General features: G+C 40.3%; 1 protein-coding gene across 1 annotated transcript; it reads right to left on the bottom strand.

The window, feature by feature from the left end:
• Window positions 1-5365: 5365 nt before the first annotated feature.
• On the bottom strand, window positions 5366-17794 carry LOC133903014 (ABC transporter G family member 25-like). Its single transcript, XM_062344347.1, has 14 exons — window positions 17438-17794; window positions 17261-17337; window positions 12516-12767; window positions 12092-12155; window positions 11848-11991; window positions 11718-11752; window positions 11229-11305; window positions 9608-10299; window positions 8684-8980; window positions 7896-8342; window positions 7669-7817; window positions 6446-6735; window positions 6241-6365; window positions 5366-5840 (listed from the first exon to the last, which is right to left on the bottom strand). Exons 1-14 carry the CDS (start codon window positions 17677-17679, stop codon window positions 5690-5692), a joined length of 3042 nt encoding a protein of 1013 aa, XP_062200331.1. The 5' UTR covers window positions 17680-17794; the 3' UTR covers window positions 5366-5689.
• Between the last annotated feature and the right edge of the window lie 5267 nt (window positions 17795-23061).

Genomic DNA, 23061 nt, shown 5'->3' with positions numbered 1-23061 from the left:
ATGACTCATGAGAAGAATTATCCAAATCATGACCTAAAGTTAGCAGCAGTGGTACATGCATTGAAGATATGGCGGCATTATCTTCTTGGGAAATATATTAAATATACACGGATCATAAGAGCTTGAAGTATATATTCACCCAGATGGATCTTAACTTGAGACAACGAAGATGTCTAGAATTGATCAAGGATTATGATGTAGGAATCCATTATCACCCAGGAAAAGCAAACGTGGTTGCGGACACATTAAGTCGTAAAGGATACAGTACTATGGCTATGTTGCAAGAAGCTCAACCGACTTTGTGTGAAGAATTCCGACGACTTAACCTAGATTTTGTCACGGATTTAAAGGCAGTAACCATGGAAGTGGAACCTAATTTGAATGAGGACATCCAAAAATGATAGGCAGAAGATGAAAATATTAGAGGGATTAAAGCGAATAGCAAAGCTGGCAAAGCCCCAAAGTTCTCAGAAGATGAGAGGCATAGTCTGGTTTGGCAAGCGCATGGGTGTACCGGACTAGAAAGAGCTTAAGGAGATAATCTTAAGAGAAGCTCATGAGTCAGCTTACTCTATTCACTCAGGCATTACCAAGATGTATCAGGATCTGAAGGATCGCTATTGGTGGCCTGATATGAAGAGAGAAATAACCGAGTATGTGGTAGTGTGTGATGAATGTCAGTGTGTGAAAGCAGAACATCAGAAACTAGCAGGATTACTACAGTCGTTGAAGATACCAAAATGAAAATGGGATGAAATTGGGATGGAATTCATAATTGGATTACCTCGTACAATCAGGCTATGATTCAATATGGGTCATTGTAGATCACCTCACGAAGGTAGCTCATTTTATTCCGGTTAAAACAACCTATAAAGGAGATAAATTGGCAGGGTTATATATATCTAGGATTGTGTGTTTACACAGAGTTTCGAAGAGAATAGTGTTGGATCAAGGGACCTGGATTACCTCAAGGTTTTAGCAAAAACTTCATGAATCTTTAGACACAAAGTTGAGTTTTAGCTTGGCGTATCACCCACAAATAGATGGATAAACAGAAAGAATAAATCAGATACTTGAGGATATGTTACGAGCGTGTGCTCTTCAGAATCACAATAGTTAGGATAAGAACTTGCCATATGCAGAGTTTTTGTATAACACTAGTTATTAATCCAGTTTACAAATGACCCCGTTCGAGGCATTATATGGAAGGAAGTGTAGAAAGCCTCTACATTGAAGTGAAATTGGAGAAGGTCAAGTGTTTTGGACCAAAAATACTCAAGGAAGTCGAGGAACAAGTCAAGGCAATACGCGAAAAGTTAAAGACAGCCCAATTCAGACAGAAAATTTATGCGGATAATCGAAGCTGAGAGTTAATCTTCAAGGTTGGAGATTATGTGTATCTCAAGGTCTCACCTCTAAGAGGACTTCGTCGCTTCAAGGTTGGAAAGTTAGCACCTAGGTACATTGGACCATTCAGAGTAAGTGCAAGACATGGAGAAGTGGCCTACCAGTTGGAATTACCGCCCAAGCTAGCAAATGTGCATAATGTGTTTCACATATCGCATTTAAAGAAGTGTTTGCGAGTGCCAGAAGAACAGTTACCTTTAGAAAAAGTAGAACCATAAGAGGACTTGTCATATTCAGAATACCCAGTTAAGAATCTAGAAACGATGGAGCATGTGACTCGGAGAAAGGTCATACGTATGAGCAAAGTACAATAGAGCCACCACATTGAAGATGAGGCAACCTGGGAGCAAGAAGAGCTAAACACGGAGTTTCCTCACCTGTTTGCAGATCAACCGTAATCTCGAGGATGAGATTCCTTTAAGGGGGTAGGTTTTGTAACATCCCAAGTTCTTAAAATCATAGAAATCAAAAACTTTTTTCAAAGAAACATAAAAATTTATATATATGCATATTTTTTTATTGCTTTGTTTGATAGCTTGATTATATGAGGTCATGTATTGTATAGGTAGTATATATGTTGTATGTATAATTATACAAGTGTATTATACATGAGAGAAATTAGAGAGGAAATAGAAAAGCTTTTGAGCTAAGCCCATCTCCCTTCTCTCCCTCTCTCAGTTTCAGCCTAACCTGACACAACCTTTCCCCTCCTCTCTCTTTCTCTGGGTTGCAGCCCACTTCTTTTGCCTAGCCCGCCGAGCTCATCCCCTACCTCCAGCCTCTCTCTCTCCTGCTCTCTCCTGCCGCCATGCTGCACCGCCGAGAAGACCGAGCCAGCCACGAGCCAAGGATGAAGCCCGACGCGCATACGATGGACAGGAGCTTCTAGAAGCTTGCCAGCTCACGGATAAGAAAAAGTCTTGGACGAGTATGCCCTATCTCCAATCGGATCCGAGCTTAAATTGGAGTCCGAGTAGATGCCACCACTGCCGTTCAAATCGAAGCCAAGCCACCCTCGAACTCTATCTCCTCTAGGTATAAATAGCACCCTAGACACCTCCCCTAGAGCATCCCAAACCAAGCCTTCGGTCTAGAGCCGCGATTTTGCCTCCGCATCGGAAAAGGAAGCCGACGCTGTTGATCTCGACCACCGTAGCCCGAAAGCCACCATCGAGGAGTTCCCCAGCATCACAAGGGTTCAAGCAAGCTCTCCGACCACCAATCGTCGCCTAGGACCGAGTTCCAATGACCTCCGAGGAGGTTTGTCGTTGTGTGCCGTCGCCCGCATTCCTGGAGCTTCGTCGGCACCGATACGTGTCCTAGGTGAGTTCCCTGTGGTTCCCTGACCCTATTCCACCGCTCGTCGGAGTAGATAAGTCACCGAAGCACTGTTCTGGCGAGATTCCAACGTTACGCCGCCATGGAAGTTGTCGTCGCCGCTTCTGTTCAGCCGAAGATGAGAGCTAGTGCACGTGAGCCGCCCAACCCGAGACTAAGAGCCGATATTAAAAACCCACCATACCCCTTCGGTAGCCATCATGAAGTGCCACGTGTCAAGTCATAATCCCAGTCAGCCAGACGCCACATCACCGAGCAAAGTCATCCAACCACGTCAGCGTTTTTGCTTACATGTCAAGCCACCTCAGCTTGTAGTGCCCAGACAGCGTTGTTTTTCTTTTTAATTATTTTAATTGCTTTAATGACGTCATAATAGTTGAATATTACGCAATAAATAGTTTTCAGTATAAAAATAATCTTGAAAAATAATAATAAATAGGGAACTAATTTCTAAAAATGTTTTATAGGTTTATTTAATTATGTAATAGTTTTATAATCAAATAAATGTTAGAAAACTCTAGAAAAATCCTAGAAAATCATAGATGACTTTAAAAAAATCCTAGAAAATTCCTAGCAACATAATTTCTTTTGTAGATAATCTTTTCAATCATGTTTGTTGTGTAGATAATCCTAGATAATCTTTTCAATCATTTTTTAATCTTTAGAAAATCATAACTTGTAAATTGTAGCTCTTTTCTAATCCGTTCTTTCACCGAATAGTCTGGAATAGTGTAATCTTGTGATGATGATGTTTGTTGTGTGATGTTTGGTTCTTTTTAGATCTTGGTATTTATGTGTTATTATTTTTCCGCGTATGTTATGAGTAGACGCCAACATTCAGAAGGAGCTAGAAGATCTACAGGATCAGAATTTTGAAGACTCAACTGAGTTCAGTGAAGGCAAGTTGTGTTTTTGATCATTTTTATCCCAGTTTTACAAATATTTTGTTTTATAAACATGCATGCTAATAAATTGTTGAGAATCCCAAGAGTTAGACTTTACCTTAATTTTTTTTCTTATCATCCTTATCGCCATAGTATGGTTTTGGGTTATGGATAGGTAGATGATGCTTAGCCTTACTTTGATATGGTAATCATGATAATTATTCTATGAACTTGATAATGGTCCTATGCAACAATGATAAAATATGATGGAATAATTTTTTTTAGCAACATGGTATAAGGGTTTGAGTAAATGGTATGATGAGATGTATGGTTGGGAAAGTGGTAGTCTTGTTCAAATCTAAGGACCGGTTTGTGGGGTGACCTTTCTGTGTTTATAGTACAATCAAAAACCTGGTATGGAACGGGCCTAGTCAAGTAATTTGCTTACTCTTAGCATAGTATAGACCAGATAGAAGAGAGGTGAATGGATGATATCTTGGGATCCGAAAGGCGCAAATGGAGGCTTTCGTTGTTGAGGTGGAATCACGCGGCAGTGAAATCTTAGCGGATAGACATGTGCTGAGAGAGGGCATTGTAAAGGTTTTGTAGTGGATTCCTAACGCACACCTTAGTAGTGTGTAAGAGTTATCCGTCGGCCAACAGATGCTCGGTAAAACAGGACGATACGTCTTGTGGGTAAAGTACAACATCTGCAGAGTTAAAACTGAATATTCAGCTGTGCTCACGATCATGAGCGGCACTGAAAAACCTACCATGATTATAACTTGATGTTTTGTTTAGTCGGGTCAACTATGATGGTGGGAATCATAGTGGTGGGAACTATGATTGAGAATGACTAATTATAGTGGTGGGAACTATGATTAAGGGTTCAACCTTAGTGGATGAAACTTTGGTTGAGATGATGGTTAGTTGGCTAGGTCAAGATGGATGGAATCTTGAGGTGGTTTGTTATTCACTTAATTATTATTGTTTTTCAAGTTTTTTACTTAAATGCTGATTTATACAAGAGAGTCATATTAGCCTTATTCTTACCAAGCCTTCATATGCATACTATTTCCTTTACAACTTAATGAGTATGACAAGTGCTTACTCTTGCTATCACTAAACACTTAGTTGGAGAAGGTATCGAGAAATACGCTGAAGGTATATCATTCTAAGATGCTTTCTACGTCGATGATGTGTCATAAAAGATTAGAGTTTTCGTAGCTTGTTTAGTTTCACTGTATTTTTTTTTATTCTTCGACTCTTGAAGGTCACTTTTTTAAGACGATTAATTTGATCAAGTATAGATATTGTAATGAGTATTATCAATAAAATCACTATGTATTAAGATTGATTCCTGAGCTCAGCACATAGATGAGATTGATTTGTTTCTTGAACCGGTCTTGACAGACGACAAGGCAGGTTTGTGCATTATCGATTTTATATAATTAAAGTATTTTCATAATAAATCTAAAAACGTCAATTTTATATTATCAATCTATATTATTTTTAAGGATTGATGATCAAAACTAAAATGATTTGACTTCGAACAAAACCTAAATACACTTATATTTATGATCAGATGTAAGGCATGTTTGATTTGCGTCTTAGTTTACTACACCTAAGGTTAGTCGAGTGTAACTTTGTTAAAAAAAATATATAGTTAACAAATTTTTAGCCATAAGTGTTATAAAGTTAATCAAAAAACTAAATATATGGCATGTAGACCAGAATGCTAACAAAATATGACTTGCTACAGTTATAACAGTCGATCAAATAATTACATCAAAATCTATAACGTAGCAAAGATTATACTCAAACTAAACATACCTGTAGTATATAATTACATGCCCTATCTGCCATAGCCTTCTAATATACAAATCCCACAGCCTTCCTACATTATTGAACTTGAACGTTGAGCACTCGAGAAAACTCCCTGGCTCACAGCTCTCTTCCATTACGGTGATATTACTTCACGGTTCACATAGTTTGTGGAACTGCCAGTAAAATATAGCTACATATGTGGAAAATGAAGGGAAATAATTACACGCTTACATCTATTTCAGCTTTAACAGACTAAGTAAGGCAACAAATCGGAAAAGTACACCATAAAACATAATAATGGCGATGCAAAGACCAAAATTGTTGATATCATATCCGCCTTTTAGCAATGCTCCACATCGAGTAATCAGCCACACGCCTGAATATCTGAAGGGTGAAACTGTGTTAGCGAAAAGGGAGAAAGCTTGACCTTTATCTTAAAGATTAATATTCGTACACTGATAAACAAATAAGCACTTAGAGAATTAGTTTGACAATTTTCAGGTTATACAAGGATGATAGTTGCGTCAAATCTAGACTTTTACAACTTGAATATGAAAACATAGATTTTCTCGCTGAACTCTTTCCATTATGACGCAACATATATCTTATCTAGTTTCTTTCCATTATGAGGCTTATGAACTTTTTCTAGTATGCTAATGAACAAGTTGATCGTAATTGTTTCCCAGTTCATATAGCGTGTGCTGAACACAAACTTGATTATTAATAACAGATACTAGTTCTTTAACTATTCATAGTTCTGATTAGAGATACAGAGAATACTTACTTTTTTGCTCCTGCGATAATGAAAGCTTCTAGGGCCCATTTAGGATAGCACAATTCCTTTATAATCCGTGGAAGGTCTGGTTTAGTGCCCACCAGGACAAGCACTACAGGTATCAATGCAGAACACTGAAAGAGCATAGTTCATTAGCCACCTCCTCTAAAGTTATATGTCATGATAAAAAAAAATTTGAAGATGTCCTACTTACCAATTGAGCTAACCCAAGCTCAAACCAAATAGCAAAAGTGTAACCTATGCCAGTTACACAATAAATTAATGCCAGCAAAACTAAATAATTGTCTTTAAGAGTTGATCGTGGGTTGTTGAAGAAATAAAATGTTGAGAGGAAAATAATTGGCTTAATGACAGTATTGAAATGATCGACTGTATCTCTTGCAAGAAAGTAAGCTAGAGTGCTCATGCCAGATTCTCTCTCCCTCCAATATTGCAATTTTTCTGGAGAAAATGACCGCAATGCTGCAAGCTGGCATAACAGTGCTGCAAGAAGCACATTAACGTTAGCTAAAATGTTACTGTAACTTTTTTCCCGAATAGTGCCACTCTAGTTTCTTACAAGGAACAAAATTCCATTGTGATTATAAATTATAATCATTAAATAGCAAAAAATATAATTAAACTTTTGCTATTTTTTTCTGTAACAGAAGGGATAATTAAGACAGTGCACTTTTATGCTATGCAAGAACACAAACAAGGCAGTGATTTGTATACTGCTCATTGATATTTTGTTATAGCTAAAGAGCTAATGCCAGAATGCTTTAAATGAAGAGAACCACATATGGGAAAAAAAGAAAGAATAAAGATATACACAGCCAAGATAATAAAAACATATACTTATTTTTGTCTTATTTTCACTTGTACGTGTATTACACCTGACAAACATATAATTCTAAAAGAGCACCATTAAAGTGTCTTAGCACTGTCAACTCATAAAATGTACATATTGTATCATTCTTGTTTCAACAAATTGTTGTGTGTTAAGAAGAAAATAATTTTTGGACCATAACTACTTCATACTGAATACAACAACAACAACAATAGTAACAAAGCCTTTTAGTCCCAAGCAAGCTGGGCCCGGCTAGAGATGAAACCCATTCATACTGAACAAAAGTGTAGAATTAATTTTTTGAAAGTAAATGAACTTCCACATTATCTTCCTTGTCCAACCACTTCAAGTAAATATGCCAGGCAAAGATGCAACAGGAGACATATTTTTCATTTAAATGAGGTTAGCGCATTTAAGACCTGTGACAGGAATTAGTTTATATTTATTAAAAGCTCTTGGTAATTTTAATGCAGTTCTATTATATACTGTCTATCATAACTAAATTATGTACAACGATAATTTCGCAACAGGGCAGCCTTTTCTGTTAATTTATGTAAATTTAGAAACAAAAAAAAACACTGACTTACAAACTGCCATTATGGTATATCCATAAGAAGCTACACCAAATGAATCATCTCGAACTTTAGCAATTGTTCCAATGCATATGCCAGCAATACACAATATTAGGTAATCAACAGCCTGTTGTGAAGCTTCACGCAGCCGTTGCTTTGCTACCCTGAAAACACGGTTTCGGCAGTAGATTACAAACAACTGATTCACCCAGCAAGTAGTAAATATTAAAGAATCAATTTACCTCCCTAAATAGTATCCATATTGTGCAAATACACCAGGTGTTTTCCTATCCAATAATTTGTTTGATTGCCTCACATTCTGGTGTGCAGAATCTGTATTCTCTGACTGTTCGGCAAAAGACTGTTCCCTAGAAATGGATCGAACAGTATATAACTCACGAATTGTATTGATATTCTCAAGGTCCTTCTGCAAATCATCTGGAACTTCATATCCATTATGTAACATCCAAAGAAGTGGCAAGTGTTTAGGAGTGACATCTCTGCTCATTTTTGTCTTTACTATTCCCTCTAAGATGTCAATGAAATAGTCTGGAGGATTCTCACGGTCAGGCACTTTGATCCCCAGGCCTGCGAAGTACATTACAACTTCACTTACAGGCCCATGATAAACAACAAGCCCACCTCTTGCCAAAAGGACAAAGTCGTCAAACATGTTGAACAGAGTATAGCTGTGTAAAACATTAATGAGTGTCAAGTTTATATTTCAATAAAGTAAAAAAGATGCATAGAAAAGATCATTTTAATTAATAGGATAAAAGAGTGATTAGCTATTTTTGCATAACCAATCGCATATTTTGGTTGAGCACTACAATGCATGTGGATGAATATTTCTCACAAGGTTTGTAACACCAACTAATAGGTGACGCAGTCTTTTGGGCCCATCGACCAATGAATGTTACAAATTGATAAAAAAAACTTTGCATGTGAGGAAAGTCATTTCATTTCAAAATAGGAAGAACATTAATTCATAATGAACAGACAAATTGATGATTAAATGTTTACGAGAAACCTTGGTTGGTGAACCACTGCACAAACGTTTACTCCTTGGAGTGCTTCATGTCGAAGAGCTTTTAAAAGTAACCGAGAGGAAGCACTGTCTAAGCCTGTAGTTGGCTCGTCTAATATCAGAAGAGATGGCTCCATAACCATTTCAATCCCAACGTTTACACGCTTCCTTTGTCCTCCGGAAATGCCCCGCATCTCCACTGTCCCAACAAGGGAATTTCTGATTTCTTGAAGCCCTAATGATCCAATAACCCGTTCAAGAACTCGAACCTTATCAGATCTTGACATGCCTTTGCTTAACCTATTCCACAAAAAAAGTACTGATTGTTAAAATTAACCATTTCCTTTATGAAGATACAAACAGTGATATCATGAAAAGGATTACTGAGATCAAGTACATGGTCTTTTCATATATATAGAAAACACATACGCACTGTCACAGGACCTCATCTAGGCACATAATAGATTGAAGCTAAGAGCTAATGCTAATATATGCATCTGAAGGAATGAAATGGACAAGTAAAATTCAGATATAACAAGAAACCTTTTTCAAAAATCAAAATGCCATATCTAAAATAAATGAACATTCTTTTCAACATGTTCCATGGAGTAGAAAGGAGGGATAATATTACTACAGCACACACAACAGTACTTCTCTTCTTCTTTTTTAGGGGACAACAGTACTTCTCTGTTTGTTGATAAGTCTTGAAATGATGTTTTTGTTTGTGATGACAAGTAATTGATCAAATTTGAACATTGCAAGTTTATAGGTCCCTTACAGGGGAAAAAGATAACCTACAGATGGTGCCACTTGGCACTGCAAAAGAAATAAGATCTTTGACTAAGGATTGCACTTAAACATTTTAGTGGAAGGAAAGAATAGATTAGGAAAGCAATTAAACTATGTGCTTTAAGATGTATCAAATACCTGCAACATGCATTAAACCACAGATTTTCCTCGACAGTCAGGTTTCCATGGACGATATCATCTTGAGGCACGAACCCAATGATCTTCTTATATGACTGCATTGATCCAGGTTTTCCATTTATAAGGACTATCCCATCCTTCTTATACCCTGATGTTTTACCTAAAACAGCATTGAGGAAAGTAGTCTTTCCTGCTCCAGAAGGGCCCATGATAGCTGTTACCTTACCTGGTGAAAGCTTTCCCGTAACACATTGCAGAAGTTTCTTTTTTCCAATCGATAGTGTTAGACCTCTGAAAGCCACCTCAAGCATTGGCCTTTGTGGTCTATTTTCAGTAGCTAGAGACACCACTCCAAAGAATGTTAATTTATTATTATTGTCTAACTGCATAACTCTATCCTTATCAATCTGATAATTTTTGCAATTTTTTGATCCGTTAGCATTAGCTTCAGCAGCATGTAGTATTCCATTAGATGATGTAGCCAATTGCTCAGGTGAATTGAAAGACTCGGGCATTTCTACCTCATGCCTTAGTACAAGTCCTTTAGCTAATTTCCATCTTTCACGCACTGCTGCTGATTTGTTTGCAATTTTTGCAGCCTTTTTACGAGATCTAGATGACATTTTAACTTGAATTGCAATGAATAGACCAGAGCAGTTGTACACCAGCAGTAAAATGAAGCTCAAAATAACCTGCAAAAAGAAGACCAGAAGTAAAATGATTTTTAATGAAAGCTATGATTAAATAATGAGGAGAACATGTTCGATAACAATTAGATGTGTTATCCATGTTATTTAGCATGATGAAATCTGACTTGTGAAAGAAACTAGGATACTTAAATAGAGTAATAGACACAAGTTCTGCAGAAATCTATGACAAACACATATTATATATCCAAGTATACACTGAAACAGAAGACACAAATCCTATTCACACAAAATGAAATAAGAATACTATTGGATGCATTAGGCATTAATTCCAAGTCTAACCAGAGAACAATTTTATGGATCAAAAGAGTTAGCCATATGCAATAAAATGCTGTAAGAAATATTTCTCAGTAAGGCAAGAAATAGTTATAATGCCGTGATGCATTAGGCATTAATTCCAAATCTTACCAGACAACAATTATATGGATCACAAGAGTTAGTGATGTAATAAAATGTTGCTAAGAAAAATATTTCTTAGTAAGAAAAGATCTTTTAGGATTAAATTGATATACAATTTACAAAATTGTGTTGATTCAAACAATGGCTGTGGGACAGTACAACAACAACAACAAAGCTTATGAGTTAATGATGTAACAAAATGTTGCTAAGAAAATATTTCACAGTAAGATAAGCTCTTTTAGGACTAAAAACTTATACACATTTTATAAAAAATGTGTCAGTTCAAACAATGGCTGTGGGACAGTACAACAACAACAACAAAACCTTTAGTCCCAAACAAATTGGGGTAGGCCAAAAGAATTTTTCCAGTAAGAGTGTAAGACTTCAGGGCACCCTTTTTATATTTTTCCTTTAGGGATGGGGGTACACTGATCAATGTTGAAGTCCGAGATGAAAACATAGCACTCAAGGACAAGAAAATAGAAAAGAAAAAAATGGTAAAATGTGCTACTTACAATTAATACACCACCATATAAACCAATATCTTCTTTAATTGAATTATCCCCCTTACACGTGTTTTTCCAAAGACACTCTGCAAATTTATGTGACATTACTCAAGATTTATAAACACATTCAAAAGATTCAATAACAAAAACTGTAAATCCTTGCAGTTCGCCACAAAGTATTGCAATGTTGTTTCCTACAGAGACCTTTGAGTCTTTCACAGTATCTAGTCTTCTGGACTATTAAATATTTAATCAAAAAGCTACTTTAAACCATTAAAATGGCGCCATTCTTATGTTTAGCAGCCATTGCAAACCAGTGGTTAGGATTTAAAGCAATCGCTCAACTATTGAAGAAACACCTAAGTGGTGGAATGGTATGCGAAACTTAATGAATCATACATGTATGAATTTTGAACTAAAGGAATCAGTTATTAGGTAAGTAATAGTTTTAGTTTTTTGCTTCCAAAGAAGATTATTCTGAAAAGAAGATATGCATACTATTTTCATCGGTGGAACCTTTGCGGCAATAGTACCTGCAGAATACGAAGTTACAAATAAAATTAGCAACAGAACAACATATCAAAATAAATTGTGGATGATAGCATATAAGAATGAGCAGAGACACTACCCCCTGCTACAGTTGTATTTCTGGGTTGTGGTTGGACAGTAGTGCCCCGGAGGGCAAAAGACATCATTAGTTGTAACCACATCAGCCCAAGAATCAGCAGTGCCACATGCATTGTTCAATCCTGGAGTTATTTGGTAAAAATACCTGACATATTTTCAGAAAGAAGGAAAACAGTCATGTTCTGTGAAACTCTTCTGAAGAATATTAAATGGTAAATAAAGCATTTGCTGAAAATTCCTCTTACGGATCACAAAGGCCAGTAGTGTTATTCACTGTCCCAAGAGGACAATAAGCACCCAAAGGACATGCTGCAAAAAGTTAAGAACGAAATTAGAGAAAATAAGAAGAAACAAGTGTGAATAGCAACAAAGAACAAGAGGGGTAATAGGAAATTAATTGTACAATGAAGTATAACCTTGAGAAAGTAACAAGTTCAGAAAAAATTTCTCACCTATACTCCTAACTCAGGTTTTCCTAATTTGTAATAGTGAAGACATTAAGTTAATACGTCAAAAAAATCCAAAGAACTCTTTGCACATTTAGAATTTGAACTTCCTTTAAATTTTAAACAATGATTGAATTCACAGGGCCCAAGGGAACATAATACTACTGGTATCATGCAAAATTAGTTTAGTATGTAGGGGGTATGTTTGGAAAGATAATCTTACGCATCATGCAGGTCAGGCCACGAGGGCAGAAAAAACCTGGACAACACGGCCTGCAGTTCGCTGCTCTGGATGGGACTGATTCATCAGATGACGCATCATCCAACGTCATGCAAGCCCAGCCGGGCTGGCACCCAGGTGCCCATGAGTTTTGATTGCAGTTCCTACTAATCCTGGTGCTGCTGCCACTGCTAGCCAAGCTCTTGACATATAACTCTACTTCAGCTTTCCTGCACAGCATTGCAGCCATTTGCCCTGCACAGAGCCACAGACACCCTCTTATTTTATAAAATATTCATGAAACATTCACTGTAAGAATTCTGATGTGTAAGCCAGTGCTTTACTTCCGGCTCTAGTGAAAACATTGCAGTATCTAATTAAGAAAGGTAGGATCCATTGAATTGAAACAAAATTGCCAACAGGCAAAAAAAAAAGGTGGTACTAGTTGAGAAAGGGCAGAATCTTCCGTCTGCTTTCACAGAGAACTAAGCAAAGGCATATCTGCTTATCTACATGCACAGAAATTCGAAACTAAGTACACACTTCCCCAGATCACCAAAGAGTGCAGATTCCTTGGGCACAGGGGCACCTGCCCACCCAGGTGATTGGCCGCTCAGTTGTGGTGTGCAGGTGAGATCCGCGCCAGGCACCAAAGGAAGATGAACCAAACCTACAGGCTACAAGACCCTCAATCATTCGCGCTAGAAATCCATCTTCTCCAAATCCTCGACGCTCTGCAGGATACGGAGCCTCCCGGTCGGCCACGCCGCGACGCAGAATCATTCGAGGGTATCTCGGCAACAGGAACAACTTCGCAAAGCGGCCGATTTCGGCGGTGTTAGCCCTGGAGGCCGGGCCTACTCCTAAGAGAGAGGGGATCGGTGGTTCGGTTCGAGCAAACCGCAGCCCGCGAGGAGCCTTCGCGATGCCCACGCCCCCGTCCACGAACGCGGCGCGGCCGGAGACGGGCGGGATGTCGGTGGCGGCGCAGTTCCAGTGATAGGCTCATTCTGCGGCGACTCGGAAAGTGAGCGCCCAGCGGCGTCTGTTTGTTGCTTGGTTTGTACCAGTAGTACTACCCGTTCACAGTCAAAAATAATTCACGTTTTAGACATTTACTTATAAATTTAATAAGTTTATGATATTATGAAAATAGTTTTTAAATAAATCTACACATATAATTTTTAGTAATAAAATTAAATATTTTAAAAATTATTAATGATCAAAGTTTTAAAAAGTTTAAAAGTTTGGCTAGACCTAATTAAAAGTCATATATTTATGAGAAAAAGAGTACTTTATAGAGAGAAAAAGATAATACAGGTCGGTCCTCTTATCGGTCAGTGAAAAAATATGGCAAGAAGATACTTTATGCTCACTGAAATAGAGTGCAATTTTGAGTTTGGCAAAAAAAGAAAATTATGCTAAATTTAGAATATAAATAAACTAAGGATGCCTACTTTTTAGAAAATCAGGCCTCAAGAAAATTTTTAGAAAATCACAGGTCGTAGGATCGTGATTGTGATTCGGTTTCATAAAACCCTCATTTTCTAATCATATGGTTTTGAAAACCTTATTGAGTTCCACTACTACAACTACAATGCTGGTGATTGAGCAGTGTTGTTGTTAGCATTCAAGTTGGAGGAACTAACGGTGTATTTGGTTCGTTGAATGCCTTCATCTTGGCTCAGCAGATGTATAGAATTTCGGGAAAAAAAAAAGTATTTAGTTTTCTACATCCACTGTTATGATCTGTTTTGATGGGTGCAAATATACAGTTTTATTCTAGCTTAGGAGTAAAGCTTGATTCGAGCTTCACTCCGCAGCCTGCTGGCGAGCTCGCTTGTCAGTGTTACAAAATTATTTTTATATAAGTAACCAATCACAATCTTAATTCTTGCATTCGCTCATACGACCTTAGATTCAATTAAGTATTTTTAAACAAATACAAGCAAATAAATACTCTTATTTTTAATAAATATGACTCATCTCGATATATATTTCATCTAAACCTACTTATACAATACAATTATATGAAACCTCGTCCGAAAAACAAACACACCTTACCAGAACAAGGCACCGCTACAGTGCCAAAACTCGAGAAGGGATTTTTCTCAAACCGTACAACTTTTGGTAAAAAAACTAGAAACATACAACTCTTGTTTGGAAACTTTTAAAAATGCGATTTCAAAAATTCCTCCTTCAACTCGTTGTTCTTAGCTATTAAAGTATATGGTATATGATATATAAGAATTCGGTTGTTATAGCAGGATAGAATTAGATTTCATCTTATCTACAGGGTTATATGATATCTAAGCTATTTGTATTATATATATTTAGCTCGAAGGATTCAATACAATAAATCAACCATATTAACCAATTCTTTTTTTTTTTCATAGTTCCTCTCCAGTCTCATCGTCTGCGACGCTCCCGTTGCGACTGCGGGAGGATGTTAGAGTATATGATATATTATATATAATGATCCGGTTGTTATAGTAGGATATGATTAGATTTTATCTTATCTCTAGAGTTGCTTAATATTTAAGTCATCTGTACTCTATATATTTAGCCCTCGAGGTACAATACAATACGTCAACCACATTAACATATCCTCATATTCTTTCATGGAACATGTCTGGACTTCGCAGGCTCCGCCACGCGCTATCTCCGCCCACATGCATGCACCCTCACGCTGCATCGACCACGTGCCTAGCTGGATGCCTGACCTAGATCTACATCGCCCTTCTCCACATGTTTGATGGTCGTCTCCTCGCACACACCTCTTGCGCCCCTGTGCGTCGAACCTCGCTACCTGCCTCGACTGCGCGCCTGTGCGCATGTCTACGCGTTGCCTGCCTCGACCACGCCGACTACCCAGTCACCTCCACCCATCGTCGCATGTCCACGCACCTGGATCCGCCTTTGTCGCTCAACCATGCCGTCCGCCACACTGCTAGGCCTCCACGTGCAACTCTATGAGCTACTGCGGAAGGACGCGGGCTCCTGCTCGCTCCATCCATGTGCCCCTTTCCGCCGACCACGTAGACTGCTCTACCTGTCCCTCCACGCACTTGGACCCAGTTGCTCGTCCACGCGCCAGCCGTTGCTCACCTTGACCACTCGCATGTCCTCGACCACGTGTCTGGCTAATCAACCATGTCATGTCAGCCATCCACGCCTCCACTGACTCGGCCATCTGCGACCACGGCTAGGCACGCAACGCTACAGGGGATGCCCTCACGTGTCGCTACCTTGCCACTCCGTTCGTATGGTTCTTCACACCGGTTCGTTGTCGCCTCCATCTCTCGAGATGCCTCTATCACGACCGCATCGACACACCTTTGGTCTAATTAGCCGATCACGCGCAACTCCTCCTGGCCGATCGGCAGCAACTCCCGTCCTCCTCAAGTATGCGCGTACCATTGTCCCAAGCACCAGGGCTGCCGCTGCGTCACCTTCGAGGCGTAGTGCCGCCGCCTGTGGCTGTGCCTCCGCAGCGTCATCACGCCCTCCCTGGTGCGGTCCGGTTGAACAGAGGATCCTGTCATCGCCCTTCATCACCGTCCCATGCGCCACGACGCTTCGGCCGATCGACGTCGCTTCTCTCTGTGCATCATCGCCTCAGTCATTGACACCCTTGGTCTTCATCACGCCGTTCGGGTGTTCTTCGTTGGCTTCTTCGAGCACCACCGCCATGCTCTCTTGGACATCGGCATTGTCCCTCCAAGCCGCTAGTTTCTCCTCCCTCTGTCGCATTCGTCCAGCACAACCTCATCGCCAACGTCGTAGTCTCCTCCTCGACTTCTTCATCTACTCTGAGAACCATGGGCTGCATCGGCACTCTCCTCCTCGCCTCTCTGCGCACTACGACCATTGAGGCCTTCTCTCCTGGTCTCTCAGACACTAGCGCATGGTTGTACTCCCTACCTTCATGTGCTTGGTATTAGTAATACCGGTGCGTGCCTTCATCCCTGACGTGTTCCCAGGCTTGGCAAATCCGATGCACGCCTCATCCTCGATGGTCTCAACTACGTCGACTTCGGCATTGACCTCTTCTCCACCATCGCCTCGTTCGTGTTCCCGTCCTCTTTCCTCGGGCCTCCCTGCACCTATCTGCATGGCGCCTCTTGTGCTCGTGGCTTCAAGTGTAGCTCCCTCGACCGCGGTAACCCCGACTACAGCTACATCGACCACGACTATCTCACACGTGACATCCTTGACCACAGCTACTCACCTCGCTCTCGGCTATCTCAACTTTGGCACAGAGGGCTATCATCTGTATAAGCACTCGTTGGTTTCTCCAGTCACACCATATGTATCGTGTTGTTTCGATTACGGGGTGATGATATTCGTCTTCTTCTCCAGTCTTATCGTCTACGACGCTCTCACTGTGACTACAGGAATGTTAGAGTATATGATATATGATATATAAGAATTCGGTTATTATGGTAGAATAGAATTAAATTCCATCTTATCTATAAGGTTATTTGATATCTAAGTTATATATACTACATATATTTAACCCTAGAGGTTCAATAAAATAAATCAAACCTCATATTTTTTTCGTTGGCATCCAACTAATTGTGTGGAAACTAGTTCCTACGTCTTAGCACACCTTTACCAACCGAGCAAGACGAGACCTAAACTTTAGGGCAACTTTGGCCATATGGATGCTAATATTTTCCGACGAAATCTCTCTCGTCCGATAATTCAAAGCCTTTCCTATTATCTAGCGTTCGTCGTGTACGTACCTCTGGTCTGCTCCATGCAGTCGGAGGCGAAGCTCGAGTCCGATCTGAAATCGAACGTCTGGTTGAAATCCTTCTCCCTGATCGATCAATAGTGGATGTCACAGATCGAATAAGGGGATCGATTTCGTTTCAGGATCACAAACTAAAAACCAGAGACAGAAAACACGGCACACGTACACGTCGGCTATGCAGAACCCGTACTTCCTCTGCACCTCGGCGGTGAGCTCGTTGCTGACGCGCTCGATCTCCCTCTCGAGCGACGGCTGCACGGCCGGCAACGGAGGCGCGCCCTCGAGCACCTGCGCGACCGGCGGTGGCGCGCGGTCGAGCACGCCTCCGGTGCCCGCCTGGCATCGCGCCGCGCGGGGCAGCGCCAGGAGCAGCAGCACGGCGGCGGCGGCGAGGAGGACGCTCGACATGGTACGTATGTAGCTGGCCGCCACCAGTCAACCGCGGCGCGATCAAAGTGGCCGGCCGGAGCTCGTCGGTCAATCGGAACCAGGAGATGGGGAGGACTGCGTATAATTATTGAGCAGATAGCCAGCTGCCGAGACGTGTTAGTGTTTACGCACGTGCGGAGACCAGGCCTTTGTCGACACGGTCAGAGTGTCGAAACGAGTGCATGCTTGCTTGCTTGGTGCAGAGCTTATCTGCCGGTGATTTTACACCATTGTTCACTTTTGATCGCGTGGCTACATATCGGAGCAGGAGAACTAGCAGGAACGCGATGAGTATACTCCTTCTATTTCTTTTTATAAGCCACACACTTATTTAAAGATTCAAACATTCTAATGTTTGACTAACTACAAGTCTAGCAGTAGGTAGGTTTTGTGATAAAAAAATGGTACCATTAGATTTGTATTTGGAGTTACTTTCCTATGACTATAATTTTTATTGCTACAAATAATATAATATAAGATAAATTTATGGTTAAATTTTAGTTTTGAAGACCGCACCACGTTAAACCACATCATATATTTTGAAATAGAGGAAGTAATATTTTAGAGAGATATAGCTATTTTGTTTAGAGAAAACTGTTGAGATAAACTAGAGTTTATAAAGTCTATTGTAAGTGGGTGGCACGGTCCTCGTTGCACGTGTATTTTCAATCGTATTCACTTCGTGGTCAATAGATCTGGTACATTGGGCTGAACTTGCGTAAACAAAAGGAAGTTGCACATTCGCTGAAGTTTCTTAATTATGTTAGTCGCACATGATAATGGTTTTAAACAGAGTTGCGGTCGCTCAACGATTTGGTCATTTGATGTGGAACAGTTCAAAAGATAGAGAGAGGAAAGTTACATGTGATGACTACGTAGGGCATGTCATTGAGTATTCCAGACTCGGTATAATATCGGAAGGAATGTCGCTTAAGGTTGAATATCACATTGCCTTTCTTTCTTCGTCTCCCACGATTAACACAGTAGATACAATCATAAGAATCCAAGTAGACACATGTGTATTTTAAAGTCGTCTTTCTTTCATTATCATAATCATGGATATATAGAGAGATGAGTCTTACTAGGAATTCAGGTTTAGCTACGAAGCCCATCTAACTTGGCTTAATTATGAGCTAAGTCAATTATGGAAGATTCCATAAATCGAAATTTTAACGCTTAGGCCATCAAAGCCTACGCAGAACATGTTTTTTTTAATTTAATAAAATTGAAATTATATATGTTTGTTTTTAAAAAAATTGCAAATATAGACTTATATCGCATGTTAAAAAGATGACATGCTACCTGTTGCCCTTCCAACGAGTGACATAATGTGTCAGCGGCCTGGACTGGGTGACGATATCATGTTGGATGCCACGTCGACATGTCGCTTGTTAGAAGGGCGGCTTGTCACCCTTTCAACAGGCGACATGAGTGTTTGCGCCATGTGGGGCCCATGAAAAAGCTATCGTCCATTTGAAGGGTGACAACTTTTCCTATATAAGAGGCCACGCACTCCCAGCCTCTCACACAACAACTATCAGTAGAAACAGATAAAGAGAGAAGGGGACGAGAGGAGAGGGAGAGGAAAGTAGCGAATGTAAATATTGTAATCTTTATTTTTTTTATAGTTGTAACCGTTAGAGTTAGAGGTAGGTATTTTATGATAATTATAGTGTTATTAGATCTAGGTTTTTTAAGTAATATAGAGTAATTGTTAGATCTAGATTTTTTAAAAATAGTTTCACTGCTATTAGATCTAGTTTTTTAAGCAACTATTAGACATAGGTTTTTAAGTAACATTAGTTGTTTGTTTTATTACGTTCTGTTATTATAAATCTAGCACATATAGTTATTGTAAATCAAAATAATAGTATTTTTTTTGGTCGATCGTGGGTATGCCGGGTAAGTGATATTTTAAGATTTTTTATGGAGAAGGAGACATTATTTATGGTCCGTAAGGGGTAGATTTGTCGGTGTTTGACTTAGTGGATAAGGGTATAGCTAGATCAGTAGAAAATACTTTTGTAATATTGTATGGTTGATTAATGCAGGGTTTCAGAATAGATTCTGACCAATAAGAGTTGACCGTTAGCATTATAGTGGACCGTGGAACTGAAAGTGTTTACTGGGATGTTTTCTAGCTAACTGAAACCTCAGTTTGGAGGTAATTGCAGCGAGCAATGGAGAGAGGTTGGCCAACTATGTTGCTTATGCAATGGAGGTACCGGGAGGTAGTCGGAGAGTTGCAGGTAGAGATGTTGTGGAGAGGGGTGACGAAATGGTGGTACACGAGGGGGAAGAATCGGATGTAAAGTAGTCATTGGTCGATCTGATGGAACTAACTATTGATGCAGACGAGGGAGAACTCATGTGAGAGCCGTCCAAATCGCATTCAGCTTAATCGAATGTGTTGATCGGTTATAAAGATAAGAGCTAGCATACGCTTGATATCTGACATGCTACGTGCTAACCCATATCTAAAACGTCCATTGCAACAACCATTCAATTAAAACGAGTGCAATTCTGGTATTCCCAGTACGTGCCTATGGGGGAACCGTTCAAATAATATTCTATTTAATCACCAAGTCGATCATTTATATAATCATGACTTCAATGATTAACCAGAATATCATCTTGATAGTCGCGGCACGTGTTTTGTGCCCAAGATCGAAACACATGCCTTTCCAACATAAGCAATCATAACCAAGCTTAATAAAGAGCGAGTAATTAAATCATATTACAAGTTCTTAACCATTTACAAGTTTAACAATTTACAACAAAAGGGATTTAAGAGGATACTAAAACTAATCAACTTCTAGCCAAAAAAGAAACTATGTACCGAAAACAAAAGCTAAAGCCAGCAAAAGATGGGTGAAGCCATATGCCCTTAGGCTTCACCCCAAAAGCGCGACCTCTGAGTAGTTGCCTACTCATTTCCGCCACTAGCATCGGTGGACGTGAAGTAACCAAACATCGTCTCTTCCTCAGCTGCAAAACCTGTAGAGCAGCTGAGTACAAAGGTACTCACAAGACTTAATCTATATAGGTACATATAAATAACCCAACTCTAAGGAATATGTATTGGGCCATTAGCAAGAAAAAAGGCCACAAGGTTGATTAAAAAATATGCGTCCGTAACCTAGACACATATGTGTGAGCATCTAAACACAACTAACATACCCTTCCAAACTTGTAACTACCAACCTGCACATAAATGTAAATAGAACCATAGTAATACATCAATAGCCACCTATCAACATTACCCAACATACCATCCATACCACCATCCCACATTCGTGACTCTACGACCAATGTAAATGGATAGAAACATGCTCATGATTGAGAGCATGGCAATTCGAATTATTTTTATACCCTACAGGGGTACTCCTTTACCTATATGACTCAAGGACCATACAGCTCACGTGTCCACACAAGTCCACGCGAGGGGGTATTCGTGTCAACCTTTCCCAATAAGCCCCAACCCATTTGATCATGCGCCGATAGGTGCGGGAGTCATCTAGAACTACTCCCGAAGCAAACTGGATACCTCTGCAAGCCCGTCCACTCACACCATTGACTCGCACGCCAAAAGGCCACAACTACAAAGGTATTCGGCTTATCATTCCCATATGCGACATGTAATAAGTACGAAAAGTGCTAAAGCTAACTGCACCGACAGACAGTGCTTAACCAATGCAAAGTGGTTTATGGTACCCGGGCTCCTCTCTCGAACTACCCCGAGGAACTCCTCCGGGGCACAAGACACCCCTAACACCGCTCAGATCTCATCTCATTCTCACATCTCATCCCACCATCAACATCATTATCAATATTCGTGAACAATAAGTAAGCCATAAGCTTGCGAGCAATGGTTGCATCATCACTCGACTTTTACCAAGAACCTATGTATTGCTAAGCATTTTGAATAACTTTCAAGTTAGACATCAACAATGTTATCAAGGTTACAAGGATATGGATTATCAAATAACTATGGTAGGAGAATGCATCACATATGTTTTACCCATATAAGCCCGACATCTACTCATTGAACATGCAAACTTACATAAAACATAATTTATTAATTTTAGACTCCACAATTCAAATTAAAGGGTGCAATATGCTTAGATGCTTGCCTTGCTGCTCTAGAGTTTGCCTGATACTTTCCTTCACAACACTGGCAAAACTCCGGAAGGTTAGTGTCGCCTTCACTCGCTTGGACCGATGGTGCAACGCCCTCTAAACGAATCAAAATGCAATGCATAAACAAATGAATGACATAAAAATGCACAAATGATGCATGCTTAAAGTATAATAGAGCGCTGAGCTTCAAAACATTTGCAAAAGACCGCTAAGTGATTAGGGTTTCAAAGTTTGAAACCCCGGACAAGGTAACCTAAGTATACCTAGCCTTAACAGGCTGGCGGTCAGGCCAACATAGAGGTGACGGTCTGACCGGCGACCAGCAAAGAGTTTTGGCCTCTGATGGTCTGACCGTAGGCATGGTGGCGGTCAGACCGCCCACCAATGGTCAGATCGATCCAAGTGGTGGTTAGACTCCTGTATAAGTTTTTAACTCGGATTCTCCGGTCCCAACTGGCGGTCAGAATGGCTTTAGTGGCAGTCAGACGCTATACCTTGCCGGTATCGCCTTTGTGGGGTCACCGGCGAGGATTTTGGTGAAACCTTTGATAACGAAGGGTACCAAAATACTCTATGGGACTAGTGGAGTGTTTCTAAAGTGATTTGGATATCATTCACCGAGCTAAACTCAAAAATACCCCATGGATTGGATCTGAGCTAGGTTGAACTTGGGCCTAAACGACACGAGGGTCGAATCAAGCTCGGAAACAACATGGAAACGGTAGAGGATAGCTCATCTCAGCTTATGGAAACTTTCTATTGGATTGGAATGCTTCGGGGAGGCTCTGATTCGCGAATCGGCTCTCGGAGTGGTGATGAAGCTTGCGGTTGATGAACGGATCTCCAGCGAGGGAGAAGAGGGGAAAACTTAGAGAAGTCCTCCGAGAAGCTCGTGGGGGTTCCCACCTCCGATCTCCGGCCTTCGAACGCGACGAGTAGACCTCTCTTTCTCTCTCTAGGGTCTGATGGAGAGAGGAAGAGTAAGAGAGAAGTGAGAGGGAGAGAGCAAAAGAAAGTTATCGATTCACTTAACCCAAGCCTCTATGTGCTGGCGGTCAGATCGTGAGCTTGGGTGGTCAGACCGTGGGAAATCCACATGGCAGCCCACGTGGCAGCGCACCTGGCTATCAAACCACGAGTGACACCGGTCAGACCGCGGGGGGGGGGGGGGGTCTTTTGCTGAAATTTTCCTAAGTCTCCCTTCATCATCCTCCTTCTATT

This window comes from Phragmites australis, chromosome 21, assembly GCF_958298935.1.
Source record: "Phragmites australis chromosome 21, lpPhrAust1.1, whole genome shotgun sequence".
Lineage (NCBI taxonomy): Eukaryota > Viridiplantae > Streptophyta > Magnoliopsida > Poales > Poaceae > Phragmites > Phragmites australis.
Note: the sequence above shows the minus strand (reverse complement) of the source record. Positions and strands in the feature narration are given on the sequence as shown.